The sequence below is a fragment of the Mustela lutreola genome, chromosome 8 (assembly GCF_030435805.1).
Source record: "Mustela lutreola isolate mMusLut2 chromosome 8, mMusLut2.pri, whole genome shotgun sequence".
NCBI classification, from domain to species: domain Eukaryota; kingdom Metazoa; phylum Chordata; class Mammalia; order Carnivora; family Mustelidae; genus Mustela; species Mustela lutreola.
Window position 1 is genome coordinate 45807428 of NC_081297.1, and position 27717 is coordinate 45835144.

Sequence of the window (27717 nt, forward strand, 5' to 3'; positions counted from 1 at the left end):
ATTCCATTGTATATATGAACCACATCTTCTTTATCCATTCATCTGTCAATGGACATCTTAGTTTTTTCCACAGTCTGGCTATTGTGGACATTGCTGCTATAAACACTGGAATGCAGGTGCCCCTTTGGATCACTACATTTGTATCTTTAGGATAAATACCTAGTAGTGCAATTGCTGGGTTGTAGGGTAGCTCTATTTTTAACATATTGAGGAACCTCCATACTGTTTCCCAGAGTGGCTACACCAGCTTGCATTTCCACCAACAGCTTAAGAGGGTTCCCCTTTCTCCACATCCTTGTGAACACTTGTTGTTTCCTGACTTGTTAATTTTAGTCAGACTGGTGTGAAGTGATATCTCATTGGGGTTTTGATTTGTATTTCCCTGATGCTGAGTGATGTGGGACATTTTTTCATGTGTCTGTTGGCCATTTGTATGTCTTCTTTGTAGAAACATCTGTTCATGTCTTTTGCCCATTTCTTGACTGGATTATTTGGTTTGGGGGGTGTTGAGTTTGGTAAGTTCTTTATAGATCTTGGATACTAGCCCTTTATCTGACATGTCATTTGCAAGTATCTTCTACCATTCCATAGATTGCCTTTCAGTTTTGTTGACTCTTTCCTTTGCTGTGCAGAAGCTTTTTATCTGGATGAAGTCCCAATAGTGAATCTTTGCTTTGTTTCCCTTACCTTTGGAGATGTGTCTAGCAAGAAGCTGCCGAGGCTGAGGTCGAAGAGGACCTCTCCTCTAGGATTTTGATGGATTCCTGTCTATTTAGGTCTTTCAACCAGTTTATTTTTATGTGTGGTTTAAGAAAATGGTCCAGTTTTCCCAGCATCATTTATTGAAATACTATCCTTTATCCATTGAGTATTTTTTCCTGCTTTGTCAAAGATAAGTTGACCATAGAGTTGAGGGTTCATTTCTGGGTTCTTTATTGTTTCCTTGATCTATGTGTCTGCTTTTAAGCCAGTACCATACCGTCTTGATTATCACAGCTTTTTAATAGAGCTTGAAGTCTGGCATTATGATGCCCCCAGCTTTGGTTTTCTTTTTCAATATTCCTCTGGCTCTTCAAGGTCTTTTCTAGTTCTATACAAACTTTAGGATTATTTGTTCCAGCTGTCAAAAATGTTGATGGTATTTTGATGGGGACTGCATTCAATGTGTAGATTGCTCTGGGTAGCAAGACATTTTAACAATATTTGTTCTTCCAATCCATGAAGGTGGAGGTTCTTCCATTTCTATGTGTCCTCTTCAATTTCTTTCTTAAGTATTCTGTAGATTTTAGAGTACAGATCCTTTACCTCTTTGGTTTATTCCTAGATATTCCTAGATATCTTTGGTTTATTCCTGGATTTGGGTGCAATTATAAATGGGATCGAGTCCTTAATTTCTTTCTTCTGTCTTCCTGTAAATGTATAGAAATGCAACTGATTTCTGTGCATTGATTTTATATCCTGCCATATTGCTGAATTCCTGTATGAATTCTAGCAATTTTGGGGAAGTCTTTCAGTTTTTCTATAGAAAGTATCATGTCATGTGTGAAGAGTGAGGGTTTGACTTCATCTTTGCCAATTTGAATGCCTTTTATTTCTTTTTGTTGTTTGATTGCTGAGGCTAGGAATTCTAGTACTATGTGGAACAACAGTAGTGAGAGTGGGCATCGCTGTTGTGTTCCTGACCTTGGGAAAAAGCTCTCAGGTTTTCCCCACTAAGAATGATATTAGCTATGGGATTTTCATATATGGCTTTTATGATATTGAGGTATGGTCTCTCTATCCCTACACTGTGGAGAGTTTTAATCAAGAAAGAATGCTATATTTTGTCAAATGCTTCTTCTGCATTATTTGAGAGATTCATATGGTTCTTGTCCTTTCTTTTATTAATGAAATGTATCACATTGATTGATTTGTGAATGTTGAACCACTCTTGCAGCCCAGGAATAAATCCCACTTGGTTGTGGTGAATAAGCCTTTTAATATACTGTTGGATCCTAATGTCTAGTATCTCAGTGAAAATTTTGGCATCCATGTTCATCAGAGATACTGCTCTTTAATTCTCCTTTCTGACAGGGTCTTTGTCTAGTTTTGGGATCAAGGTAACACTGGCTTCATAGGATGAGTTTGGAAGTTTTGCTTCCATTTCTATTTTTTGAAACAGCTTCAGAGGAATAGGTATTAGTTCTTCTTTAAATGTTTGGTACAATTCCCCTGGGAAGCTGTCTGGCCCTGGACTCTTGTTTGTTTTGAGTTTTTTTGTTTGTTTGTTTGTTTTGATTTCTTTGCTGGTTATGGGTCTGTTCAGGTTTTCTATTCTTCCCTGTTTCAGTTTTGGTAGTTTAAAGGTTTCCAGATTTTCATTTCTTCCAGATTGCCTATTTTGTTGGCATATAGTTGCTCATAGTATGTTCTTAAAATTTTATTTCCTTGGTGTTGGTTGTGATCTCTCCTCTTTCACTTATGATTTTATTAATTTGGGTCCTTTCTCTTTTCTTTTTGATAAGGATAGCTAGGGGTTTATTGATCTTATTAATCTTACAAAGGACCAGCTTCTACTTTCATTGATCTGTTCTACTGTTCTTTGGTTTCTAGTTCATTGATTTCTCTCTAATCTTTCTTATTTCTCTTTTCCTGCTTGGTTTAGGCTTTATTTACTGTTCTTTCAGCTCCTTTAGGTATAAGGTTAGCTTGTGTGTTTGAGACATTTCTAATTTTTTGAGAAAGGCTTGTATTGCTATGTGCTTTCCTCTTAGGACCACCTTTGCTGTATCCCAAAGATTTTGAACACTTGTGTTTCAATTTTCACGAATTTTTTAAATTCTTCTTTAATTTCCTGGTTGACCCATTCATTTTTTAGTAGAATGCTCTTTAGCCTACAAGTGTTTTGAGTTCCTTGCAAATTTCCTCTTGTGATTGAGTTTCAAGTTTCAAAGCATTGTGGTCTGAGAATATGCAGGGAATAATCCCAATCTTTTGATACCAATCGAGACCTGATCTGTGACACAGTATGTGATCTATTCTGGAGAATGTTCCATGTGCACTCAAGAAGAATGTGTATTCTGTTGATTTAGGATGGAATGCTCTGTATTTAATCTGTGAAGTGCACCTGGTCCAGTGTTCATTCAAAGCCCTTGTTTCTTTGTAGATCTTCTGCTTAGATCTGTCCATTGCTATGAGTGGGGTGTCAAAGTCCCCTATTATTATTATATTATCAATCTATTTCTTTAATTTTGTTATTAATTGGTTTGCATAATTGGCTGCTCCCAAGTTAGGAACCTTAATATTTATAATTGTTAGATCTTGCTGGCTAGACCCTTGAAGTACAATATACTGTCCCTCTTCATTCCTTTCTATAGTCTTTGGTTTAAAATCTAATTTGTCTGATATCAGGATTGCTACCTCGGATTGATTTTGATGTCCATTAGCATGATAAGTTGTTCTCCACACCCTCACTTTCAATTTGGACGTGTCTTTAAGTCTAAAATGAATCTCTTGGGTGCCCAGGTAGCTCAGTGGGTTAAAGCCTCTGCCTTCGGCTCGGGTCATGATCCCAGGGTCCTGGGATCGAGCCTCGCATCGGGCTCTCTGCTCAGCAGGGAGCCTGCTTCCTCCTCTCTCTCTCTGCCTGTCTCTCTACTTGTGATCTCTGTCAAAGAAATAAATAAAATCTTTAAAATAAAATAAAATGAATCTCTGGTAGTAGACAGCATATGGATGGGTCTTGCTTTTTTTTTTAATCAAAAAGATACCCTGTATCTTTCAATAGGCACATTTAGCCCATTTACATTCACAGTAACTACTGAAAGATATGATTTTAGTACCATTGTATTACCTGTAAAGTCCTCATTTCTGTAGATTGTTTCTTTCTGGTCTATATTACTTTTGGGCTCTCTCTTTGCTTACAAGATGCCCTTTAATATTTCTTGCAGGGCTGGTTTAGTGATCACAAATTCTCTTAGTTTCTGTTTGTTCTGGGAGCTCTTTATCTCTCTTTCCATTCTGAAAAACACCCTTGCTGGATGAAGTATTCTTGGCTGCATGTTTTTCTCATTTAGTACCCTGAATATATCATCCCAGCCCTTTCTGTCCTACCAGGTCTCTGTGGATAGGTCTTCTGCCAGTCTAATGTTTTTACCACTGCAAGTTAAGGACCTCTTATCTTGAGCTGCTTTCAGAATTTTCTCTTTTATCTCTGAAATTTGGAAGCTTCACTATTATGTCAGGGTGTTGATTTATTTTTATTGATTTTTGGGGGGTTCTACCTGTTGGACTTGAATGCCCATTTCCTTTCTCAAACTAGGGAAGTTCTCAGCTACGATTTGCTCAAATATACCTTCTGCCCCTCTCTCTCTTCTTCCTCTGGGACCCCAATAATTCTAATATTGTTTCACTTTATGGTATTGTTGATTTCTTTATTCCTCCCCTCATGGTCCATTAGTTGCTTTGCCCTCTTTTCCTCAGCTTCCTTCCTTTCTGTCATCTTCACTTCTATGTCACTGACTCTCCTTTCTGCCTCATTTATTCTAGCCGTTAGAACATCCATTTAAGACTGCATCTCAGTTAAAGCATTTTTAATTTTAGCCTAATTAGATTTTTTCTGCACTAAGAGATTTTCTAATGTCTGTTATGCTTTTTTCAGGTCCAGCTAATAACTTTATAATCATTATCCTGAATTCCAGCTCTGACATTTTACTTATATCCATATTGATTATATCTGTGGTGGAGTGTATTACCTCTGGTTCTTTTGTTATGAATTCCTCCTTCTGGTCATTTTGCTCAGAGAAGAATGGATGAATGAAAGAACAATAAAAAATATCAACCATGACCCAAACAAAATACCCACTAGATAAATCTGAAGAGGTCAGAAACAAAAAAACAAAAGCAAATAAATGGCGGGGGGGGCGGATAATCTCCCAGGTGGACAAAATAGGGTGATCCACTTGGTCCTGGCTGTATTTTGGTCTTTTAAAAGACACAACTCCCCAATTTTAAAGAAAGCAATATGTATGAGTGTGTGTGTGTGTGTGTGTGTGTGTGTACACACACACTGAATACAGTGAAAGGAAGCCAAAAATTGAATATATCTATAAAATGTAAATGTAACAATAAAAGTTAATAAAGGACTTAAGAACAAAGAGTTGATGAAATAAGAAACAGGTTGAAAAGAACAAAAAGGAAAAAGAAAAGGAAAAATTTAAACTGAAAAATAAAAGAATCATGCAGAAAAAAAATCTTTGAATTTGATATATTATATACCCCTGGTGCTGGAGTTTTGCAATTCTGTGTGCTCTATAAACTTGGTATTTGCCTGATGTTCTGGCTAGTCTTCAGGGGGAGGTGCTGCTGTGCTGATTCTCGGGTATCTTCACCTGGGTGGAGCTGCAATGCCCCTTGCCAGGGGGCCAGGCTCTGTGTAGGCTGTTTGGGGTTGCTCTATGTGGCTTTTGTTCCCTAAAGGCTTTCAGGCCTTTAGAGGATGAAAATAAAAATGGCAATGCCCCACTCTCCAGCCCTGAAGGTGAAAGATCATGGCCCCTTCTCTTCAGTAAACCTTCAGTAAACACTTTTGTGTGCACCAAACTCTGCAGGCTACTGCAGTTCACACTCATGCCAATCCTCCTGGGGGAAGGAGGAGGGTTGCCATGGTTCTGACCTTTGCAGGGCCCCCACAGGGAGAGTGGCTGCCCCATCAGGCCATGGTTCTGGGTTTACAGCAAACTGAGTGAGAGCCCCCTCCTGGGCTCATTGACCATAGCTGGTTTCCCCTCTCTCAGTGCTTGGGAACTCTGCTGGCTCGGGCACCCTCATTCTCTCTGTGACCCCGGGGATCCTGAGATCACACTCTCCTACCTAGCATTCTGCCCGTTTCACCACCTGAGCACCTTTCAGGCAGGGACATCTTTCACTGGAGCAGACTTCTAAAGATTCGGGTTTAGGACCCTGGGGCTCTATCACTTTCCGGTAGCTGGCTTACAGAGACTCCCCCCACCCACCACCATTTATCTTCCAATATATCCTCTCAGATTCACTTCTTTGCACCTCCTACCTTGCAAAAGTGGTCACTTCTCTATTTGTAGAATTCCAGCAGTTCTTTTTCTTACATCTCGGGTTGAATTCATAGGTGTTCAGAATGATTTGATAGATATGTAGCTAAAATTTCTGGGACTGGATGAAATGAGCCCCCTACTCTTCTGCCATCTTGTCTCTCCTCCACAGGTAAGCCTTGATCCTCCCATCTCTCATGTCTCTCACCTGTAAAATTAAGACATCTTTGGATAGCTCTCCCTTTTTTTTTTTTTTTTTGCCAACTAAAGATTAAAGATCAAGTCAAATGTCAAACTTGCTTCAAAACTTACTGTGGACATAGCAGGAGAGGCTGGAGGCTGGATGAACTGCAGGAAGCATGCTCCTCAGATGCATGTAGACACACCCCCCAGAATTGCTCCTCTGAGCTGGGGGAGCACACCGAGAGTAAAGGACACTGTCTGCAGGCGCTTGGCCTTGAACTGTTTTGGAATTTTCAATAGCAGAGTAAATTATTTTCTCACTGATCATTTGATTAGCTGTTGCTCACAATGACTTATACCAAGAACAAGAGACTTCCCCCCATCTGTAAGTGGGTTATATAAGAGTTAGAGGGAACAGACTTCTCAAGGGCCCATTAAGTTCGAGCTGCAAATGTAGGCTTAAGTAATGCAAGATGGAGATGAGACGCAGAAATCACAGAAACAAATATATGGCATACACAGACAACCAAGCCCTGCTACGGAAAGCTTTAATCACCACATGTAAAAACAATATATTCACATATCAAAAATGGCTCCAAATGCTTTAGCATCACCATAACAGTCTAGAAATGAAAGTTGCACTAATATAAAAACCTTCCTGTTCATCACCACAAGATTTATGAAACTGTTTCTTATAAACACATTTTTTTTTTACCCTGAGGCTGACATCAAAGTGTAAAAGAAAAATCACTATCAGCTGGAATTTGTTCAATGTATAATTTTAAAAATCATTTATTCATTAGCCTGGAGTAGGTTCTCTTTACTCTCGCCACGCATACTATATGAGGACAAGAGGAAAAGGGGACAGATGGTTGTGTCCAGTCTATTCTATACTAATTAGGAGTTCTCAACTCAATCTATTGATCAAAATGAACAGAATTTTAATATCAATTAATGCCACACTATCACACTGAAAAGTTTATCAAAATTAGTTCTTCATTATAAAAGAATTGGCAGTACATTGTCAGACAAGAAAAACAGAAAAACAGAATTCTTTCTTACAATGTCTATTGCAATCCATTCTATTTACTACATCTGAGCCAACTAGTTAAGTTCAGAGTTCATACAGACTGCCATGCAAACCTCAACTCTGGGCTTTTAGTCACACCTTGAGATAAGATCTGCACATCTACAAAAATAACTCCCAAATGCTACAACAGTTACTCTGTTCCAGTGACGGGAAGTGAAATGGTGTTAAATTGAAAAAAAGGACAGCCATATTGAAGGGATTACTGTAACCTTTTTTTTTTTTTTTTTTTTTTTGGTGTGTAAGTAACAAATCAAATAAAAAGATTTTCAAAATCTGAATTCCTAATGTCTCTAACATTGTTCTTTTGTGAATGAATCTAGAGCAATAGTTTGCTATCTCTCACAAGGTAGTCTGGTGACTTTTATTCCAATTATTTCCATGATCATCTCTGCATGTTTCTAAAATGGGCTCCTCATAAATATTCACAGCCTTTCATGTAAAGTGGCTCTTAATGTGCACATTTAAGTCAGGAAATCTTTGTTGCTGCTTAGTTTCAAAGTATTGTACATAACAGTTTCCTGTGTACTACTTACTTTAAACTGTACAGTTTCGTGTATTCTGAGCTACAACAAAAATCTGGGGATATATGGCAGTTGAAGAATTACCATGCCTAATATTGGTCTATATGCTTCCTTTTTATGATTTCTAGATGTTCTCCCAATGCAAATGACTAAAACGAACAACATAGGCATGGAACACTGACTGGCTTTTCCCTGAAAAGTTAACCTGTGTTCACAATTTCTCACTCAAAACTGAATGAGGATAATGGAGAGAGAATTCAGTATTAGACTGAGTTAGGAAAAGGTTTTCTGGCAAGGCTTGATACAGGTGTCTTTTTCTTTTTCTTTTTTTTTTTTTTTTCAGGTAGAATCATGGAAAATCAAGGTGGGGAAACACTCAACCATCATATGGCCAATTCTTCCAACTGACATCTGAACTCTTGTATGACATTTCTGCCAAGTCATTGTCTAGCCTCTGCCAGAACACCTCTAGGGGCAGGAAGCTGTTCCAACATTACTTATTCTTCTTTAGAACAGAATAATAGCAAAACAGATGGAACAGGTAAACAAACTTCCATTACACATGATTATGAACTGGATCTAACTTTTTAAGTGTTAGCAGATTGTCAATTTACTACTCAAAAGGCTAAACCAGATTTGTTCCAGAACCCCCTGCCTTCTGCAATGATTCAAAATGGGGAGATCCAACTTAAAAATGTGAGTATTAGGAATCGCTGTTGAATAGCTGTGTGTGGTAGGCAGCAGATAAGAAATCTTACAAGTAATTATTGTAGGGACCCCAAAGCAAAGGGAAAAATACATGTTTTGGCAAAGCAATAAGTGTCTCATGTTGAAGAGGCAGTAAACACTGTGTGGAGCAAGTCATGGTATGAGAATTCAAGAGCCCTGGTGGGTGAACTGTGGACTAATTACAGTCTGCAGCACTTGTCAGTTCTGACGTAGGAGATAAGAGAATGACATGAGCAGTCTCAGACTGCACTCTTGCTCCCCTGGGCAATCAGAAGCTGGACACTCCACCTTGACTTTCTCCTTTTGGTTGGTCCGGCAGCTTGGAAATAACATTTTTATTTCTGATTTTTCCAAGGGTACTCAGCCTGCTTTGAGATTTTAAATCCCCGCTTTGGAAGACCAACAAGGCAATGTATTGATTGGTGGATAATAATGTCAGGATTCAATTTACAAAGGATCAATTCCTCTGAAGGGACGACACAGTTATGTCTGTTTTTTTTTTATTTTTTGGACATATATATGAATAAATATAACACACACGTAAACTTTACAGACTCTGAATGATCACGGTAATTGAGACTCAGCTGATTCACTTTTGAGTGCTACCTTTCGCCTGTGTTCAAATGGCAACGGTATCGTATCAATCTTTTACAAACAAGACTACGAGCAACGGACAAAAACAAAACAACAAAAAACCAACCTTAAAGTCAGTATGTCTTTTTATATGGAGGCCACTTTTTTTTTCATATCTGTTTCAAAAGTATCAGATAGTGAACATTTAGTGGCTAGATGACAGGAGAGCAAATCTTCCTGCAAAAAAAGCACAGAACTTCCTTGACCACTGAGATTTGGAAGTGAAATCAGTAAAAGTCTATTAAGTACTCAGGATAGATCTGGTTGGCATCAAACACCACAAAGATCTTTGGGTCCCAGGTATCATCCACACAGCTGTCATATAAATTCACATAGCTCCCGTCTTTGGAAGGAGGTCGCATGTATTTGGAGTCTCCGTTTATGTAATCTCCAATTAGCACTCGAGCGAGAAACATAGATTTATACGTTCTAAACAGATGCCGCTGTTGCAAGCTTACGCCATGAATTTGGAATGTGTTTCCATGTTTTATGTCGTCTTTGCAGAAGCGACTGGAGTAAATAGCATCTCTAGCAAAATAGGTTCCTTAAACAAAAAGGACCAAGAAAAAAAAAAAGCCAGGATTACTCTGAAGAATGTATGAAACACAATCAAAAACACTCTAATTGTTAGGGGAATAGACACATGGAATCATCGAAGGAAAACAGATGTGGAATTTCCTTGTCCATAGATCTCTGAGAGAGAACAGAAATCCATGGATAATTTTTTTATAAATTTTTATACCATTCCATGCCATCAACACCCTCCCCTACTCCCACCAAAATGAAGTGACCAGACTTCTGTTTTGGAAAGAAAGCTTACAAAGAAATCCAGTATGTAAGACACAGACAAACTGTTCCTGTGAGTAAGCGTGTGGTGAGACCTGAGTTTGAGCTGCTTGGGTCTCCCATTCATTTCTATTTGCCTCCACTGCCTTCCTCAGCCCGCGGCCCTGGTCCAGCATCCACCGGCACTCTGCTGAGCACAGTGAGAGTGACTGGTCTACAGAGATTACTTCAAAACCCAAGAAACCACATTATGTTACAGGGTGACAAGTCAAGAATATTTCTGGAGATAATAGAACCCAATAACCACGAAAAGGGCTTCTGAAGAGTGTAGTACTGTTCCTATCTGAGCACTTCAGAAGAACAACTTCATACAGGTTTGTCACCGAAATCTGAAAACTCAATAAAGCATCAACTCTTCCAAAAGGGGAGGCGTAGGAGACTGACATCATGAAGGCAATATTTACTCTAAAAAATTTGGGAAATGAATCGCCAAGTCTCAGATTATGCCATACTGACAGGATTAACAGCAACACTTTCCCCATCCCTGTACAGTTAAATCAATAGAATGGCCTTTTTGGTAATTATTTTTAAAAACTAATCTACTTTAGGAAAATGTAGCATGTCTCCATCCTAAGTAGTAGCCAGCTCTCTTGCGGGACATAAGGTACAAAGCAAGGACTAAAAAAATAAATGCCCATCCCTATCTTTTCTCCTCATCTCTCCCCATAATTTCCTTGAGTCATGGGCATAAAATGGAGAGCTTGGACTTTCACAACATTAGAGAAAGGTGAGGAATTCCCCATTATTCCTCATTGCTCGTTAATATGGCTACTTACCATTTTTGAAAAATCAAAACAAAAAGTACTAGTACCTAGACCTGTCCACAATACAATGAATGCATTTTATAGTTCTCTGTATATTTGATATAAAACAGTTTATTACAGAGACTTACCCATGGAAAGGATTTATACATGGAAATTAAATTTAATGCAAAAACCAGCTAATTTGGACATGATTGTCCCACCTGAATGACTGGGACTGGGGGAGTATTTAATCTGAAAGAGGTGTCAAAGTCTTACTTCTACCCTGTACATGGAGGAAGTGGCTTTTCTGTGGCTCAGAAATTCTGAGGGTGTGCGAGGAACCTAATAGAATAACTTTTAACTTAATGACTATCAAACTCCTGACTTACAAAACAATCTCTAAAGAGAGAGGAATCTCTCAGAGGACTCCAATGAGACCTGGAATTCTGATAATTACCTTTCCCAAAGAGAGCACCATGGATACCATTTATTCTCCAATCGAAGTTATGAATGCAAATTGCTTCCACAAATTCGCTGCTGGTACCATGAAAGAGCATTTGTTCATTAATCTGAGGCACGCCTCTTTTTTTCTTGAGCTGAGCCTTTTTCCTAAAAACACAATACACACAGGCACAAATTACACAGAGAAACAGGCCATAAGTGACAATTACAAGTTTTCAGAAGAGCCAAGTTCAACACAAAGGGTGAAACAGAAAATACTTCCTTAATGTAAACCATAAGTGGACAAAGCAGCTCTGGAAGAGAAATAATCTTGAATGTTTTTGAATACATTATCATCTTACCAAAAATTATTAGTTAAAACTGATACCTAAGACTGAAAATTATACTAAAAACTATAGATATCCCAGATGATGCCCCATCATAGTGAAGATTTAACTGATTGCCTAAACCAGCCAAGCTTTACAGATGCCTAAAAATGACACTACAAACAATTAAATAATATAAAGTTCACAGTCTTTATTTATTCTTTTCTTTTTTTAAATTCAATTAGCCAAAGTACAGTACATCATTAGTTTTTGATATAATGTTCAATGATTCCTTAGCTGAGTGTAACACCCAGTGCTCACCATATCATGCACCCTCTTCAATACCCATTACCCAGTTAACCCATACCCCCACCTACCTCCCTTTCTGCAACCCTCAGTTTGTTTCCTGGAGTCAAGAGTCTCGTGATTTATCTCCTCTCTGATTTCTCCCCATTCCATTTTAAATACTGAACTCCTTCAGCAGGGACCATGCCCTAATCTTTTTATCTCCAGAGACTAGAAAACATTGGTTAGGTTAAAGTGAGTTTTGTATCTTAGAGCTGGGAGGAACATGAAGCCATCCATTTCAAACCACTTCCCAATGGACAAACCTCTTCTTACACATAAAAATATATTCAATGCAGGATTGACTGTAACAGTAAAAAACGAACAAACTGAAAACAGCCTCATATAGCATAGCTTCCAGGCCCTTTTCTTTCCTGGACAGCATTTAGTTGACAAGAATCTGCTGGATATCTTCTAATTTACAAATGTCAGTAAGAAATAGAAGCAGAGTCCAGATATCATCAGCCAGCACCAGCTCTCCTGGCTTACCAGTGGCATCACTTTGTAGTTACTCCAAACCTCCAATTCTCAAACCAGACCTCTTTTTGGCTGGCTGTATTTGTAAAGCAGACTTATAGACCTAATGTAGTAGATTGATTTCAATTAAACTTTATCTTGAAAGGCAATTTTTTTAAAGATGCGTAATTCATAAGCAACATGCAACTTAGTGACTTTGTGGGGGAATGACAGTTGCATTTAAATGAGAGAAGTGGAAATTGTTTTTCTCAAGGGTCATTTGGCAACATGTATCAAAACTTAAATGTATGTGGTTTGGTCTACTGGTGACAGTCTTTCAGACCATTAAGCATGAGGTTATAAGAGTGTGCAGTAAACAAATATGTCCTTCAGAAAAACCCAGCATGTTTTCACTGAGAACAAATTTGCTGACTTTCTTTTTCAGACCTGTAGGTACCACATTTTTTTTTTTTTTTTTTAATGATGCACACAGGTTGCTGTTCCAAGCAAGGAAAATATCATAAGAAAAAAAAAAGATAATCAAATCTTTTTGACTGTTTCAATCTTCCAATCTCGTGACTCATTCACACAACAAATAGGCTACCCCGTCTCATGTTAAATCTTTCACAAGTGTGATAAGCAAGCCCTCTACATTTTCATCCAAATTACTGATAAAACTATTGAAGGGCTCAAGAAGAAAGCAAGCATGCCACTCAAGTTACTCTCAGCCCAAGACTTTTAACTGGGTATTAATTTTTCCCTTTGAACTATCACCCAGCATACATTTCTCTATCTTGCATCCAGTAAAAGAACGTTCGTCAACCACTTTGTAGAAAAAACCCAGTTATACCGTCTAGGGCCTTGGTCATCTACCACTATGGTAATTCTCTTACTTAGCTGGGCATTTGTGAATCTATACTGTTTTTTTCTAAGTAAATATTTTAGTATACATCTTCCTAAGGTCAAGCTTCACCAACTGTAATGACTAGAAACCACTCTAAAATTAGCATATTCACCATTATACCTCTCAGGCACAGATTAGAATAATTTCTGGTTTGAAAATACACCCGAATCTCTCATAGTGTGAGCGCTGAAAATCTGCTCAGTCACTGGATTGGACGTGGCATATATCATATCCCTGTAGAAGGCAGAGTGGGCTAGGGTAGGCAAAGCTTTGCATCCCCACAGCATAGTTAATTCTAGTACCAACTACTAAGGCACCTATGAAATGTGGAGATTCGTGACGTACTGTGATCTTGGGGTTCTGGAAAGACTAACTTTGAGCTCCGGGACCTCTTGGGCTGTAGCTAAAACCTTTGAGGAACATCACAGGATTCAAACCACACCAAGTTCTTCATGACCCTTCCCACCTTGGTCCAATGCGACAGCCATTTCTGAACTTCTGGAAAATACGGCAGCACCCACTTCTCAACGATATCTTAAAATTACCCACCCTCGCAGGGACTAGCCAAAAGGACTAAGTTGCCATGTGCACTAAATTGCAACAGGAATAACTTCGAGCTCCAGACCGAGGTCCGTTTGCCTAGGTTTAGACCAGTGTTTCTCCATGCTGGCTGAGCATTTGAATCACTTGCAGAACTTGTTAAAGACACAGGTGTCAGAACACAGAGGTTCTGATTCAGTAGACACAGGATGGGCAACAGACATCACCTTGTGTTAAAGAGCTCTGCAGGTGATTCTGCTAGGTGGCCAGGGCTGAGAACCTCTCATCTGAATCCACACTCTTCATGAGATTGCAGCTTTTACTGCTCTTAATTCCTTGCTGCCCCATCCTTCCCAACCCTGGATCAATCCAACTGCTTTCCCTCTCTGCTCTAAATATGGACTGCTGAAATAAATCATAGAACATACCTAGGTTTCCACTCCAAATCCACATATTCCAACACCAACAAAGCTATCAACACTGATGGAAATCCTATTGTTCCCAGGTTAGTTCTTTCTCCCTCATTTTCCACACTGGCCATTCCAAATCTCCTCTTTCCCCCATCTCTCCCTCTTATCTACACCTCTCTAACCCTTCATTCGCTGTAGGCTACCTCACTTATTTCACCAAAGACAATGAAAGTTTCAAGAAGGAACCCCATAACGTAACCCCCTCCTCATCCCCTACCTCTACTTATCTATAAACATGACTGGGCCACCCTCGTCTAGCTCCTTCTGTATATTCTAGTATATTGTTTGAATTCCACCCTATCATACCTCTTTAGGAGCCTTAATACATCAATTACCTTTCCCTTTCTCTTATCCTTTAAACTCTCCCTCTCTGGGTTTTTTCCTACTGTAATTTGCATGTGTTCAGATCCCTCCCAAATCCACAGTATCCAACTTCTCGCATCCCTCTTCTTTACTGCCAAGCTTCTTGGAAGAGCTGCGTACATTTGTTGAATATTAACATAGCCTCCACCAACATGGCTCTCATCCAGGGTACCAGTGACCATATCGCAAGATCTGAAGGACATATTCAGTATCATCTTACTTGGCATCTCTTTTGTATGTGATCCTGAGGATGACACCTACTTGCTTAAATAACTTTCTTCCTTTGATTTCTAACTCTACCTTCTATTGGTTTTCTTCTGCCTTCTGTGGTTGTTACTTCTCAGTTTCTGCCTTGAGTTTTCCTCTGTCCACCCCCTGGTCCTCTTCTTTTCTTAATCTACATACACTCCCTGGTTATCTTATCAATTCTATGGCTTCTACTACCTCACATTTTCTAATAATTCCAAAACCTTTATTTCTAGTTTACACGACTCTCCTGAGTCATCACACGTATATCAACTACTACTTCTGCCCATTCCTCCCTAAAGACAAAGACCAAAATCTATTCCTGCCCATATTCCTTTAGTCAACCAAAGTGAGTCAGAAACTCTGGAGTTATCTTTTCTGTTTCTTTACTCACACCAGTGAACACATTAAATCATCATTCTACATCCTTAGTATCTCAAATCCATCCTCTTCAGTCCAACACAGCAGATGCCACTTTGGTTCAGGCCACACAATGTGTCTTGGTTTAATTACTGAACAATTTCCTAAATTGGTCTCCCTGGTTCTACCTGTGACTCCTTCAAATCAACATTTCTCAACCTCCACACTAGTGCCACTTTGGGCTAACTAGCTGACACCAGTCTTAATTCCCCATCCAACCACATGACAATTAAAAATCATCTCCAGTCATTGCCAAACATCCCCTGGTGGGGAAAATAACTTCTTATTGAGAACCACAGCTTTAAACCCCTTCTCCACAGTACAGCCTGATATATTCTTTTTCTAAAATGCAAATTAGATTGATCATTCTTTTCCTTCATGTTCTATAATGGATTTCTACTGTCCAGGAAAAAAATCCAAACCCCTCAGTTTGATTTATAAGGCCCTGCACGGTCTGCTCCTGCTAACTCTCTGACCTCAATTCCAGATCAATCCAACTCAAGTAAGGCTACTGAAGAAAATCACAATGGCTCTACTATAAACTCCTGTATGCCCAGCCTCTTGGCTACCTTTCTACCTTCTTCTCTAATCATTCATCTTAATTTTTATTTTTATTTTTTTTAAGATTTTTAAAATTATTTACTTATTTGGCAGAGAGACAGAGCGATCACAAGTAGGCAGGGGAGTGGGGGGGAAGCAGGCTCCCTGAGCAGATAGTCCAATTCGGGGCTTGATCCCAGGACCCGGGGGATCATGACCTGAGCCGAAGGCAGAGGCTTAACCCACTGAGCCACCCAGGCACCCTTAATTTTTATTTTCATTTCATTTCAATTTATTTTCATTTTATTTTCACTGGTATTCAATTTCATTTTCATTTCAATTTATTTCATTTCAATTGCCTGGCTCCTTGTTCAAATTATGGTCCTGTACCCTGTTATGTCCCAAGTGTGCCTAGAATACCATCTGACACAAACTAGATGCTACAACGTATTTGTTGGAAGAGGGGAGAGAAGTAAAAAAAGGCCTGGACAACATCGAAACAGATGCCTGAGGGACTTACGTGGGCCTCGCCACCTGTAACACGATGATGAGAATGAGTAGGATTTTAGTTCTTCGTGGAGATGTCAAAATAACAGGCTGTTCTTACAATGAGACCCAATATTTTCTACTGTCAGAGCAGGTAACAGGTTCATTTACCATCACAGATTCCTGCAGACCAACTTTACATAAAATCATGAAGGGCATTGATGGAGTGAAACCATTTCCAGTAAAATCCCCAAGTATACAATGTTTAAACAAGGGTATTCACTGGTACCACTAGGATTGAATTGAGACAACTCAAATTATGAGTTCAATTATTATTGAACTCTATTTCAGAGGCCTGATTAAGAACAATGAATTAAGTTTTCATCAGACCATTTTAGAAAAATCTCACTTTATTCAATGAGAGAATAGAATTAAAGGGGGAGAGAAGCCTCCATCTTCCTTGACAAAAGGATCATCCAACAGGAACCCAAGAAAACCTTCTACCCTCAGCTAAACTCATTATTGTCAGAAATGAAAGTTGGCTTGGTTCAAATACTCAAGACTAAAAAGAATACACACTGAAAACTCCTTGTAGTACCATAAACTGTTATGGCAATAAAACTGGAATATACTCAGGCCATATTACTACTTATCAGAAGCATGAAAGAATTCCACGAATTGTTACCAGACAGAAGTCAGGTATGTGGGAATGAAATGAGTTAAGGTCTGCGATTTGCTCTGAAATAGTTTAGCAACAACAATAATAGAAATGAAGGAGAAAGATTATGTGCAGTAAATCCTAACAGATTAAGTCAGGATGATGGATATATTATATTATGTATTACATTCATTATATTAGACTCTTATTATTTGAAATTTTCTTGAGTAAATATTAAAAGTCTGCTCATATTTAGGGGCGCCTGGGTAGCTCAGTCAGCTTAGTGATCTACTTGTGATTTAGGCTCAGGTCATGATCTCATGGGTCCTGAGACAGAGCCCCACGTGTGGCTTTGCGTTCAGCTGGGAGTCTGCTTGAAGATTCTCTCTCTCTTCCCCTCCCCCACAATTGTAGGCATGTGTGGGCACGTGATTTCTGTCTCTAAGATAAATACATTTTTCAAAAAGGTCTGCTATATTTTTAAAAATTAGAAATTATGTATCATAAATCTAATAAAAATATTTTGGGAAGCCATTGTTTTAAATAGTATTTGTTATTAAAAAATATAGCACAGCAGGTTAATTTGGACAACACCTTTAAGTTTTCTCTAATGGGCTTTATTTTTAGGGTAAACATATACTGAGCAATCCGACATGTGGTTCCAATCTTAATTAAGTAGTCAACTAAGATTTTAAATCTACTGCATATACTGGGTCTAGCAGGATATCTGAAGGTGTATTTTACAATGTCCTCCAAAACAAAGCAAGCAAATGACTACAGTCAAGATGGTGCAATTGCTTTTTCTGAAAATTCAATAATGTTTCCAGAGACTTCTAAGTCCACATAAAGGGCTATGCCAACCAAAGCCACACCAACAAGCCTGAACAGTTTCCTCAACTCCCTCCTGTTTCTGACTGCAGCCTGACGCAGAGCTCTGCCCCTCAAAAGCCACAGTGCTGCAAGTAAGCCTGGCCTTGACCTCCAGGGTGGCTCTCTGTCACCAGCCTTCACCCTGTCCCCCATGGAGCGTGCTGACGTGGAACACTGAGACACACACACAGTTGGCACAGCAACCACCAAAAGACAACGTAGGTGAACACTGGTGCTTCGCCTTCTCTAAAACTCCAGAAGCCTCAGAGGCCAAAGAGAGAGCCGGGGCCAGATGCCACCTCACCTGCAGAAGAACTCCCACAAGTCCAGGTTTTGAATTCTCTGGATTCTTTTAATTCTGCCACGGTCCATTGTTTTCCCAAAGAGACTGGCAACCTCGTTATACTCGTGTGTTTGACTGTGCAAAGGAACCAGCTGAAAAAAAAGTTTGCATAGTTTTACAGGGGCCCCTTCTGTTCCCGCACAGGGCCGCTGGCCAGCCCCACTCTTACCTGATAGGGCACGTCGGTGTTCACATTCTCCCAGTGTGGGGGCATGGGGATGGCCTCATTTTCACAGATGTAACTTTAAATGGCAAAAGACACAACACAGTATTAGACGCTGGTGATAGTGATAGTTGATTCAATTCCACCTTTTCTCCAAAGCTTAATTTTCATGTTTGGGTTATTGTGACAAATGCAATTAACTAAAGCCCTTGGTTCTTTATTTTCAAATATTTACTCAATGTCTCCTGTGTGCTGCATTTTGGGTGCTGAACTGACAACTTTGATGGAAAACAGCCAATCTTGAATAACATCAAAATTTCAAAAATGGTTGTTTAATTGTCATGTTTTTCTAAAATTGCCAGAAGTTCTTTAAAATATAAGGAATATTTTAAATAAAGGCATTTCCAAGAAGAAAACAAAACCTTTGATTAAAAAACCTCCTCTTTAACAGATTGATATTGCCTATCAAATAAAGTCCAAACTCTTCAGCCGTATGTTCAATGTCCTTCAAGCTCTAACTCAAACCTAAACTTTTCTCTGTTGACTGCCCTCTATTCCCCCCACACAGCCTGTGGTAATTCACCTAGTGTGGCCAATGAAACTTTGAAAACCTGCCCACCACGCTGAAGCCCCCGGATGGGAACACAGAAAAAGATGGTAAGTTGGAGAGCTTCATGGCAAAAGGCTGAAAAGAACATAATGATCTCCTGGGGACTGGAGATTACTAGAAGAAAGTAATAAATTTCAAGTTTTTCTTTAGCTTCCTTTTTAAAGCTGACCGTAATTTTTAAAAGATCCTATAATCATACGTTTTAAAAATGAGTATGTATGAAGAAGCAGACAGTGAACAGTTTCCTCTCTCTCCAATTGTCACCTCTTGCGCCAGCTATAAGTAATCAGGTTTTTTTAGACTTCAGTGTATTATTCTTTCAGACTTCTTTAGGTTATCACGAACCAAATTTTTACACAAATGATAGCAAAAACAGGTTCTTTGTAGCCATTTTTTCCCCACTTATTATGTTCTTAAAGATCCTTCTGTATCAGTAGGTAGAGAGCATCCTCATGCTCCATCCCTACCACAAAACCTGGCCCAGGGTAAACACTCCATACAGGGTGGTTAAATGAATGAGGGCAATTGATTTTGCAGGTGCACAGAATTCTATGGTACAGATGAACCATCATTTCTGTAAAAGGTCCCTTGTTGATGGTATTCAGCTTGTCTTTGACTTTTTGCTACTGTTAAGAATGCTGCAAAAAACAAGGTTATCTGTTTGCCATTTTACACACCCACTAATGCATCTGTAGGATAACATCTTTGAAATGGGATTCCTGGGTCAGAGAACATATTTATTTAGGATTCTGACAGATACTGTCCAAATGTCCTCCTTGAACACTGGATTCATTAATATCACCACCAAAAATGGAGAGAATTCCTATTTCCCAACAACCTCTCCAAAAGGGGTATTATCAAACTTTTGAATTTCTGACAGTTTGATAGTAAAAAAAAAAAAAAAAAAAAAAAGAGTCTGGTATCAGGGCGCCTGGATGGCTCAGTTGGTTAAGCAACTGCCTTTGGCTCAGACCATGATCCTGGAGTCCTGGGATCAGCTCCCACATTGGGCTCCCAGCTCCATGGGGAGTCTGCTTCTCCCTCTGACCTTCTCCCCTCTTGTGTTCTTTCTCGTTCTCTCTCTAATAAAATAAAATCTTTAAAAATAAAATTAAAAAAAAATAGTCTGGTATAATTTGTAGTTCTCTTATTATGAGTGAGGTCATAGGTTTCTAATGGGTTATAGGTCTTCTACTCAGAGATTCAGATATTGCAGAGATAAGCCCTTGAAGGTAAGAGCGTCAGTACTTTTCCCAGTGTTTGTATTTTGTTTTTGTTTTTGTTTTGTTCTTCTTGTTGTTTTTCAGGAGTTTTTGTTTTGTTTTGTTTTTTACTTTCCCTGAAATATCTTCTAGCCTTGGAAAAGTTTTTTTTTTTTTTGCTACTTTTTATGTACCCCATAGCCTTAATAAATTGTAATTTCCTTGCCAGTAGGAAATGTAAACCACTCCGCTTGCATGTAACACATGCTTGATATATTCTTGCCACAAATGAATATATCTGTATCAATGGCCACTTGCTTTACTCCTTGCTCTCCTGTAGCCTACCTAACTGTTCTCCCTCTATCATTACCTTGCTTATTGTCTTCCATTCTGGTTACTCTCTCCCTCTCTTGGCTTCTATAGTCTGAGACAGAACAAAGTGCTCGACCCCATAGTGTGCTGCTTCTCCCCACCAAAGTACACCAGAAATAATAACGTACAATTTCACTAACATTGTCCATGATTATATCTCATTTTTCGCCCAGATTACATACTCTCGGAAGCTAAGTAATTTCTTTATTATATTCCTCATACTCAAGAATAAAGATATGATGTGGCTGGTAAGAAAATAATATATTCTCCATATTCCATAGAAGTACTAGGGCATTCATTCTATAAGTACCTAAATAACATTTAAATCATGATGCTAAAATATAAGCCAAAGGTCTTAAGAAACAAACGGATAAAAACTTAAAGCATCTCTTTCCTTTCTCTAATGCTTTCAGAATATCTCCCTAGGAAAAGTAAAGGAGTATGTATCCACTCTAATTCACATGCTAGCATTTTTTTTTTTTTTTCTGATTGATTCTATATTCTTTCAACAGCAGGGATATCAATATTCGCTTGGGCAGAAAATAGGAGGTATGCTGTAAGATTTTCCCCTTCCCTTTCATTCACATGAGTAACAAACACATATTCTCTTGGGCATCTCTGCCTCTCTTTTCAGGCTGCGTGCAGCCAGTGAGAGCAAAAAGGAAAATGTGCAACCAGCCCCGGGAGCAGAGAGCCGTGCTGTTGGCCTGCTGCTCTGGCCCCTCCTGCAGGCCTCCTTTGGTCAGGACAGATTGGAAATCACTCCCAGGAGTCCCCCGGTGGGGATAAGTGGAGGTAGAAACAAAATGGGCAACTGCCTAGGATTTATGGCCCGCATAACTGGATGGTTCTGTCAGAGTATCTGCAAGTTAATTCAAGCCTACTTCAGTAAGCTATTTCAAGGACTTGTAGTGGAGACCATGTGGCATTATGTAACTGTCGTAAAGAAATGAAAACATGTCAAAATATACAGGGAAATGAAGAGGACAACAGGGAAGGAAAAAAGGGCAGAAAATAATCATATTGTTAGTTCATCAACCATTGTGAATTTCAGTAACAGAAAGAGCAGTATCAAGATCATGAAATAACCTACCCAGACATTTTCAGACTATTTGTTCCTCTGTCAAATACTAAGAGGAGAAAAGCCCACTCTTTCTACTCCTATTCTCTTTACAATACCTGAAAGCACTGATAGAAAAGGGGGCTCTTTTTATTAAGCGCTGTTTTCCAGTGATGAGATTCATTTGCTTCATTTCTGTATACAAAGACAAAGATACTAGGTAAGTGGTAGGAACATATTGTGCTGTAAACAGTCACGAAGATGTGTAGCCACACCACCTGGCGATGGGGAACCTTGGGGCTTGGGGAAGAGCTGACAGACACAGTCTATCAAGGATATCTCACCGTATCTATTTACCATGACATAAAAGTGCTATTCAGGAGGAGCCTAGGTGGCTCAGTCAGTTAAGTGTCTGCCTTCAGCTCAGGTCATGGTCCCAGGGTCCTGGGATCGAGCCCCACAACAGGCTCCCTGCTCAATGGGGAGTCTGCTTCTTCCTCTCCCTCTGCCCCTCCCCCTGCCTGTGCTCCCTCTCTCTGTCAGATGAATAAATAAAATCTCTTTAAAAAAAAATGCTACTCAGGGAGTAGGGCTTCATGGCATGATCTGCGCTCACACACAGGGTGTTGGGCTCCTGCAGCACAGTAGGCAGGGCCCACTCCTTTCTGTATCCCACTGCCCATAAGCAGATGCTACAGTGCCAGAATTCCAAACTTTGGAAAATGAAGAGTCCTCGGAAGAGAATGAAATTATAGAAACAAATCTTTTGGTTGGTTTATTAGGGGAAAGTGTACTTTGATTTCTCCAAAAATTTAGGGACCAGTAAAAAGATACGTTACCACCAGAGAACTTGCGCAATTCACAGAATTCCAAAAACTGGTACATTTCTTGCCTTCTCTCTAAACTGTATACCCAAACCAAAAAAATAGAAAACCCGCTAGATGCAATATATACTTGTTAAAGAGATTCTAGTGATAAAAGTCTAATTATCTAACTGAAGGTATCATTTCCTTCTTTCTTCTGTGCCTTAGCTATGGCACTAGCACCAGGTCCATTTCTTTGTTCCCACAAAGCTAAGAATTGAGGCTTAATGTGAGATGCTAGTCCCTCTGTCTTATCTAACTAGCATTATTTCATTCCAAAATAAAGAGGTTTGCCCATCCAGGCAAAGGCTATAAGGTATAAAGTATGTTCTTCCCTTTCTAGATTCTCTTAGGTTCTGCCTACAATGGCATCACCACTGTGCAGGAAAAAGCAAGATCATCTCAGCACAGGGAGCAAAGCCTGTGGTGTCATCTTAAAGCAGCTCACTCTGAGTTTCTGTTTTACCATTTTTATCTAGAGCCCCTGAGTTGGCCTGTGGCAGAATGGCTGGGGCTAATTTTACAAACAGTACACGTGAAATACTGACACCTGTAACTTTGATGTAGTATCATTATATGAGGGTTGGTGAAATTGAATGATTATATGTGACTCTTATTCTTTGATAAAGACTTTTTTTTTAATAAACAGCATTGTTTGGGAGAAAGCTCTCTCTACAATCTCATTTACTAAAAATTACTCTTTCAGAAGATGTGGCTTGTTGAATTATCTACCGAATGCTTTGATAAACTTTATCCTAGTCATGCAGCCTGGTGTGTGCATATCATGGTGTCTCCATATTGCTTCCAACAGGCACTTGTACACAGACGTCTAAAAGGTCTAACAGACGCCTTCTGTCTCAACTGAGGCCAAAAGACAATTATCAGGGTCCCTTAAAGGCAATCTATTTGCCTAATGTCATAAAAAAAAGTGATGGCTAGCCAGGAGTAAGAATATATTAAAATATAACTCTTGCTAATCAAACAAGCTTTGGGGGAGACAATAATCATCAGCAATTTGGTTGCATCAACCTCTTACTGGACAAAACCCCTTCACCATTTCTGGGTCTTAGCTCCTCCAAGGTGATTTCTGAAGGCTTCACCACCCTACTGCACCACAACACACTACTAACTGTGTCATAACAATACTGCTCATAGAAGCTGGGATGCAATAGCTAGAGGACTGAGCCATGCAGCAGCCAAAATATGCTTTATTAAGAAAGCCTTCCTGGGATGCCTGGCTGGTTCAGTCAGTAGAGCATATGACCCCTTGACCTTGGAGTTCGAGCCCAACACTGGGTGTAGAGATTACTTTAAAAATAAAATCTTAAAAAAAAAAAATCCTCCCCATCCAGGTGTTCTATATCTCTATGCAACCAACAGCTGAAACTACCAGCTTGAAACTGAAAGAGTTGAATTCTACAGGTTTTTCATGAGATACCTAAAACCATGCCCATATATCATGGATGAAATCCAAAGTGGGGCTGATTTCCAGATTAGCTGGCTATTCTGTGAAAGAGACAATGAAATCAGAAAATGTAGAAGGCAATGTCCATTAAAGAAACAGTTTTCTGTCCTTCAGCTGAACTTTTGTCTTCAAACCATCACCAGCTAGTGTTACTAACCTCTCAGATTGATCCTTAAAATAAAAAGATTCCCAGCTATGTCAAAAGGCTGATGGTGAAAAAAACAGCTAAAAAGTGTTTCGTGTTCCTTAGAAGTGTTACATAAATTCAAAATATACGACAATCTCCACATACATTAGTATCGATAAGCACTCAAATACTCCTTTATAAAAGGTCATGTTGCTCAAGATTTTAAATCTTGAATTTTTATAGAGAGATTTCTGTGTATGACAAAAAGGATTTACTTCACTGCTTACAAATATATCAACTAATTCTCATCTTCAGAACTATAGATTTTACCGTATCAATATACTAAAAACACACAACTATTAGGGAAAAAAACATACCTGCAAAGTCTATCTTGTAGCTGAATTTGGAAGTAGTAAAAGAAATGGAGCCACAAGGGTTTGTTTTGAAGCTTTTTTCGATATCTTCACTGCTAACTGAACACTGAATGTTGGTATCCGGCTTTAAGACAAACCAGAAAGTTTCATTTACCAGCTGTTCACATGAATGGCTTGGCCACAGAGACGGTTCTGTGGTCACAGAGACAGAGAATGGAGCAACAAGGGGAAGTGACTGATCACCTGCTCTAGTCCCCACACACAGGGAGAAACACAGCTAAGCCAGCGTGTGCAAAACAGTGTCAGGATTTCCAGCAAAGACACTCTAGCAACTGCTTCGAATTCCTCTTTCCAAGTTGATACAACTTTTGCAAATTATTATAACAATTACAACTTCCTCACTGGCTCAAATGAAATCTTTAAGTAGGCTTGGAAGTAAAACAGGACCATAAGCTTTTGAGTTTGGGTTCAGATTCACTAGCTGCATGTGACTCGGGATGGATTCTGTGACCTTTTCTGAGTATCAGTCTCTTTGACTGTGAGACAGGGCTTTGGAGCTGCTGGGAGGCTAAAGAAGAAAAGGTACCTGTGGCGTCTAACATAATACCCGGCAGACACAAGGTGCTTAACATGGGCTTGCTCTCTTCCCCTTCTTGCCCACCAAATGGAACTTGGAGTTGCTCGGCTGTAATGACACTACCCAACTCAGTCACACTGGCCCTCTGTACCTGCAGTGATCGCGCACTGCTTCTTCTAAATACGTGACTGACAAAAACCTGGGGAAACGAAAAGGAAAAGGATTTCTCATTTTTCTTTTAGTCAAGCTATCTGATGTCCTTAAGGCTGGATGTCCTTCAGGGTCTGCACTGGCACACTGTGCGGCAGCCAGGCGGCGCTAAGTGGACCGGAAACCCTTCTGGTAGGTTCTAGAAAGGAGGTACCTGAAACATGTGCCACTTCCCACACTCCGCCAGGTAAAACCAGCCCCACTGGGTGTCCGACGTGTCCATCTCATCCATCTCACTATCCGTCCGCTTGGGTAAGAATTCTTCCGCTTTGTGAAACATCTCCTGAAAAGCCAGAAAGAAGCAGAAGAAATACTTTTCTTAATAACCAATGTATTATTTAGACATCATTTTTCTTCCTACAAAGTACTATATTCCAAGTGTCCTTTCCACAGTGACCCTTTGAAAATACCATTCTCTCTGGCAGATTGACTCTGAAGATAAACATTTATGAAGGCTGAATATAATATCACTGCTTAACAAATAAGACAAATAATAATACTCTCAGGTAAGATATATCGATGCCCATTCAACCATTTAAATAAGCTGTGTCAGTATCTATAAGCACTCCAGATTTTCAATATAGTGCCAAGAAATTTCTGTCTTATCATATGTCCACATATTTGATCAAAAGAATCCATGCTATCACAGCTCGTTAAGACCAAATTCATCTTAGATTTGTTTTAAACTTTCATTATTCTATGGCATGGAAAGATGTTTATAATCTATAGTGTTGAATACAAAAAAAGGTTACAATAAATAGAAATGGTATAATCCAATTCTCATAAAAAATTCCCGCATATATGAATGCATGTGTATGTACATGTCTATATGTGTATATGTACACACATACAGATAGTCTGGATGGATATACAACAATTTATGATAGCTTTTTCTGAGTGTCAGGATAACAATAATGATTGTAGGAACACATACCTGCCTCTTACAATGTGCCAGGGACTAAGTGCTGTACAGATAGTAACTCATTTAGGACTCAAGACAGCCCAGTTAGATAGGTATTATTATCCCAAATTTATAAATGAGGAAACTGGAGCACAGAGAGATCATACAATACGGAAGCCAGGACCCAAACACAGGCAGTCTGGATTGAGTCTGTGCATGTACTGCCACAGTATACTGTCTTATGCTTCATTATCAACAATCCTACAATCTTCCCTATATCACGTAACTCGTGTCCACACTATCTTTGAAAATAAACATTCTTGAGTAGAGATTGTGATGAAGAGAGGGTCACCAGAAAAGGAGTGATGAGGTTAGTCAAAGATGATTAACTTTATCTGGAATGTGTCCTCCTTATTCCTTCAGGGCTTTTAAATAAATTAAATTTGCATAAAACTGATACATGAAAACAGTCCCTGTGCAAAAAGGTCAAAACATTCTAGATAAATGTAACCACGTTTTTGACCATCCCTTCCTTTCTAGTATCTTCTCACTTTCCTTCTCCAGGGTTAACCAACACTATCACTTATTCTTTATCTACACACACACACACACACACACACACACACACAGAGTTACTGGTGATTTTTAAAAACCTTTATTTCTTACATCTTCTTTCCTTTTACAAAGAATGTACACTATTTCGGTGATTTAGAAAATAATTGCTTTAAATTTCATTACTTAAAATGGTCCATCCTCCAGAAGGTCCATCCTTCTTCCACATCCAGAAGCTGTGTAACCTAGCACAAGTTCCTAATTACCGTATCTAGGACACAGTTTCCTCTTCACAAAATAGAGATTAAAGACTCCTTCCTCACTGGGCCATTGTTAGAAATGAGTGAGATAATGCAGTAAAGTGCTAAGTACAGTACCTGAGCTCAATGAAGGGGGCTTGTTATATTTTATTCATGTTTGGAAACTTCTCCAAGGAATGCTTTATGATTATTTTCTGGATTTTTCCTTCATGTTTTAAAGTTGATTGGCGGCTAAGAAATGAAAAATAGAACACTCTAGGATGAAGAGCTTCAGGTATAGGACCCACTATTTGCCTTATACTTTTTAATCAGAAAATAAAGGCAGTAATTTGAAATTTAAGATCAGTTGTCCAGGTTAACTGTTCACAACTCCAGCTCTTCCTTCTATTATTGTTCATATTGTTCACACTCTTGGGCCATTTTACTGTGAGAAAGAAAGAAAGCAAGAAAAACCTTAGTTTATTTATTCTTCTGAAAATAACTCCCCAAATGTGGAAGGTTGAGTTTAAAGGTAATAGTTAAGATAAACATTTGGCTTATAAGTTCTATCTTTTCTCTACCAGAAAAGGGAAATGAAAACAAGAAATAGGAAACAGAAAATACCCTTTATACAGTATGCACATATCATGTGTGCTTTGCTATGTCACACTGTCCCTCAGATCACAATTTAAGCCAGGTTACAAGTATAAGTATTTTACCAAAGTCCTTCCAGAACTTCCTGTCATAAATAGCTTTGGGTTGGACCTAGGACAGACTCATATTTATCACTATTTTGGAGAAGGCA

The 27717-nt window shown here is 39.1% G+C and overlaps 1 protein-coding gene across 8 annotated transcripts in view; it reads right to left on the reverse strand.

Annotated features, from left to right (window-relative positions):
• Positions 1-6758: 6758 nt before the first annotated feature.
• The window catches only part of PARP11 (poly(ADP-ribose) polymerase family member 11), a 43523-nt gene continuing 22564 nt past the window's right edge, over positions 6759-27717 (reverse strand). For 3 of the 8 annotated variants that reach the window (XM_059184539.1, XM_059184538.1, XM_059184544.1), the window contains exons 2-8: positions 25375-25503; positions 24437-24557; positions 21724-21799; positions 18367-18439; positions 18159-18289; positions 11247-11398; positions 6759-9744 (exon numbers count right to left, since the gene is read on the reverse strand). In XM_059184539.1, the coding sequence (XP_059040522.1) occupies positions 9428-9744; positions 11247-11398; positions 18159-18289; positions 18367-18439; positions 21724-21799; positions 24437-24557; positions 25375-25503 (999 nt within the window). In that variant the 3' untranslated portion in view covers positions 6759-9427. Of the gene's footprint in view, positions 9745-11246; positions 11399-18158; positions 18290-18366; positions 18440-21723; positions 21800-24436; positions 24558-25374; positions 25504-27050; positions 27358-27717 lie in introns of those variants that run through there. The other 5 variants (XM_059184541.1, XM_059184543.1, XM_059184540.1 and 2 more) reach the window with 3 other exon arrangements.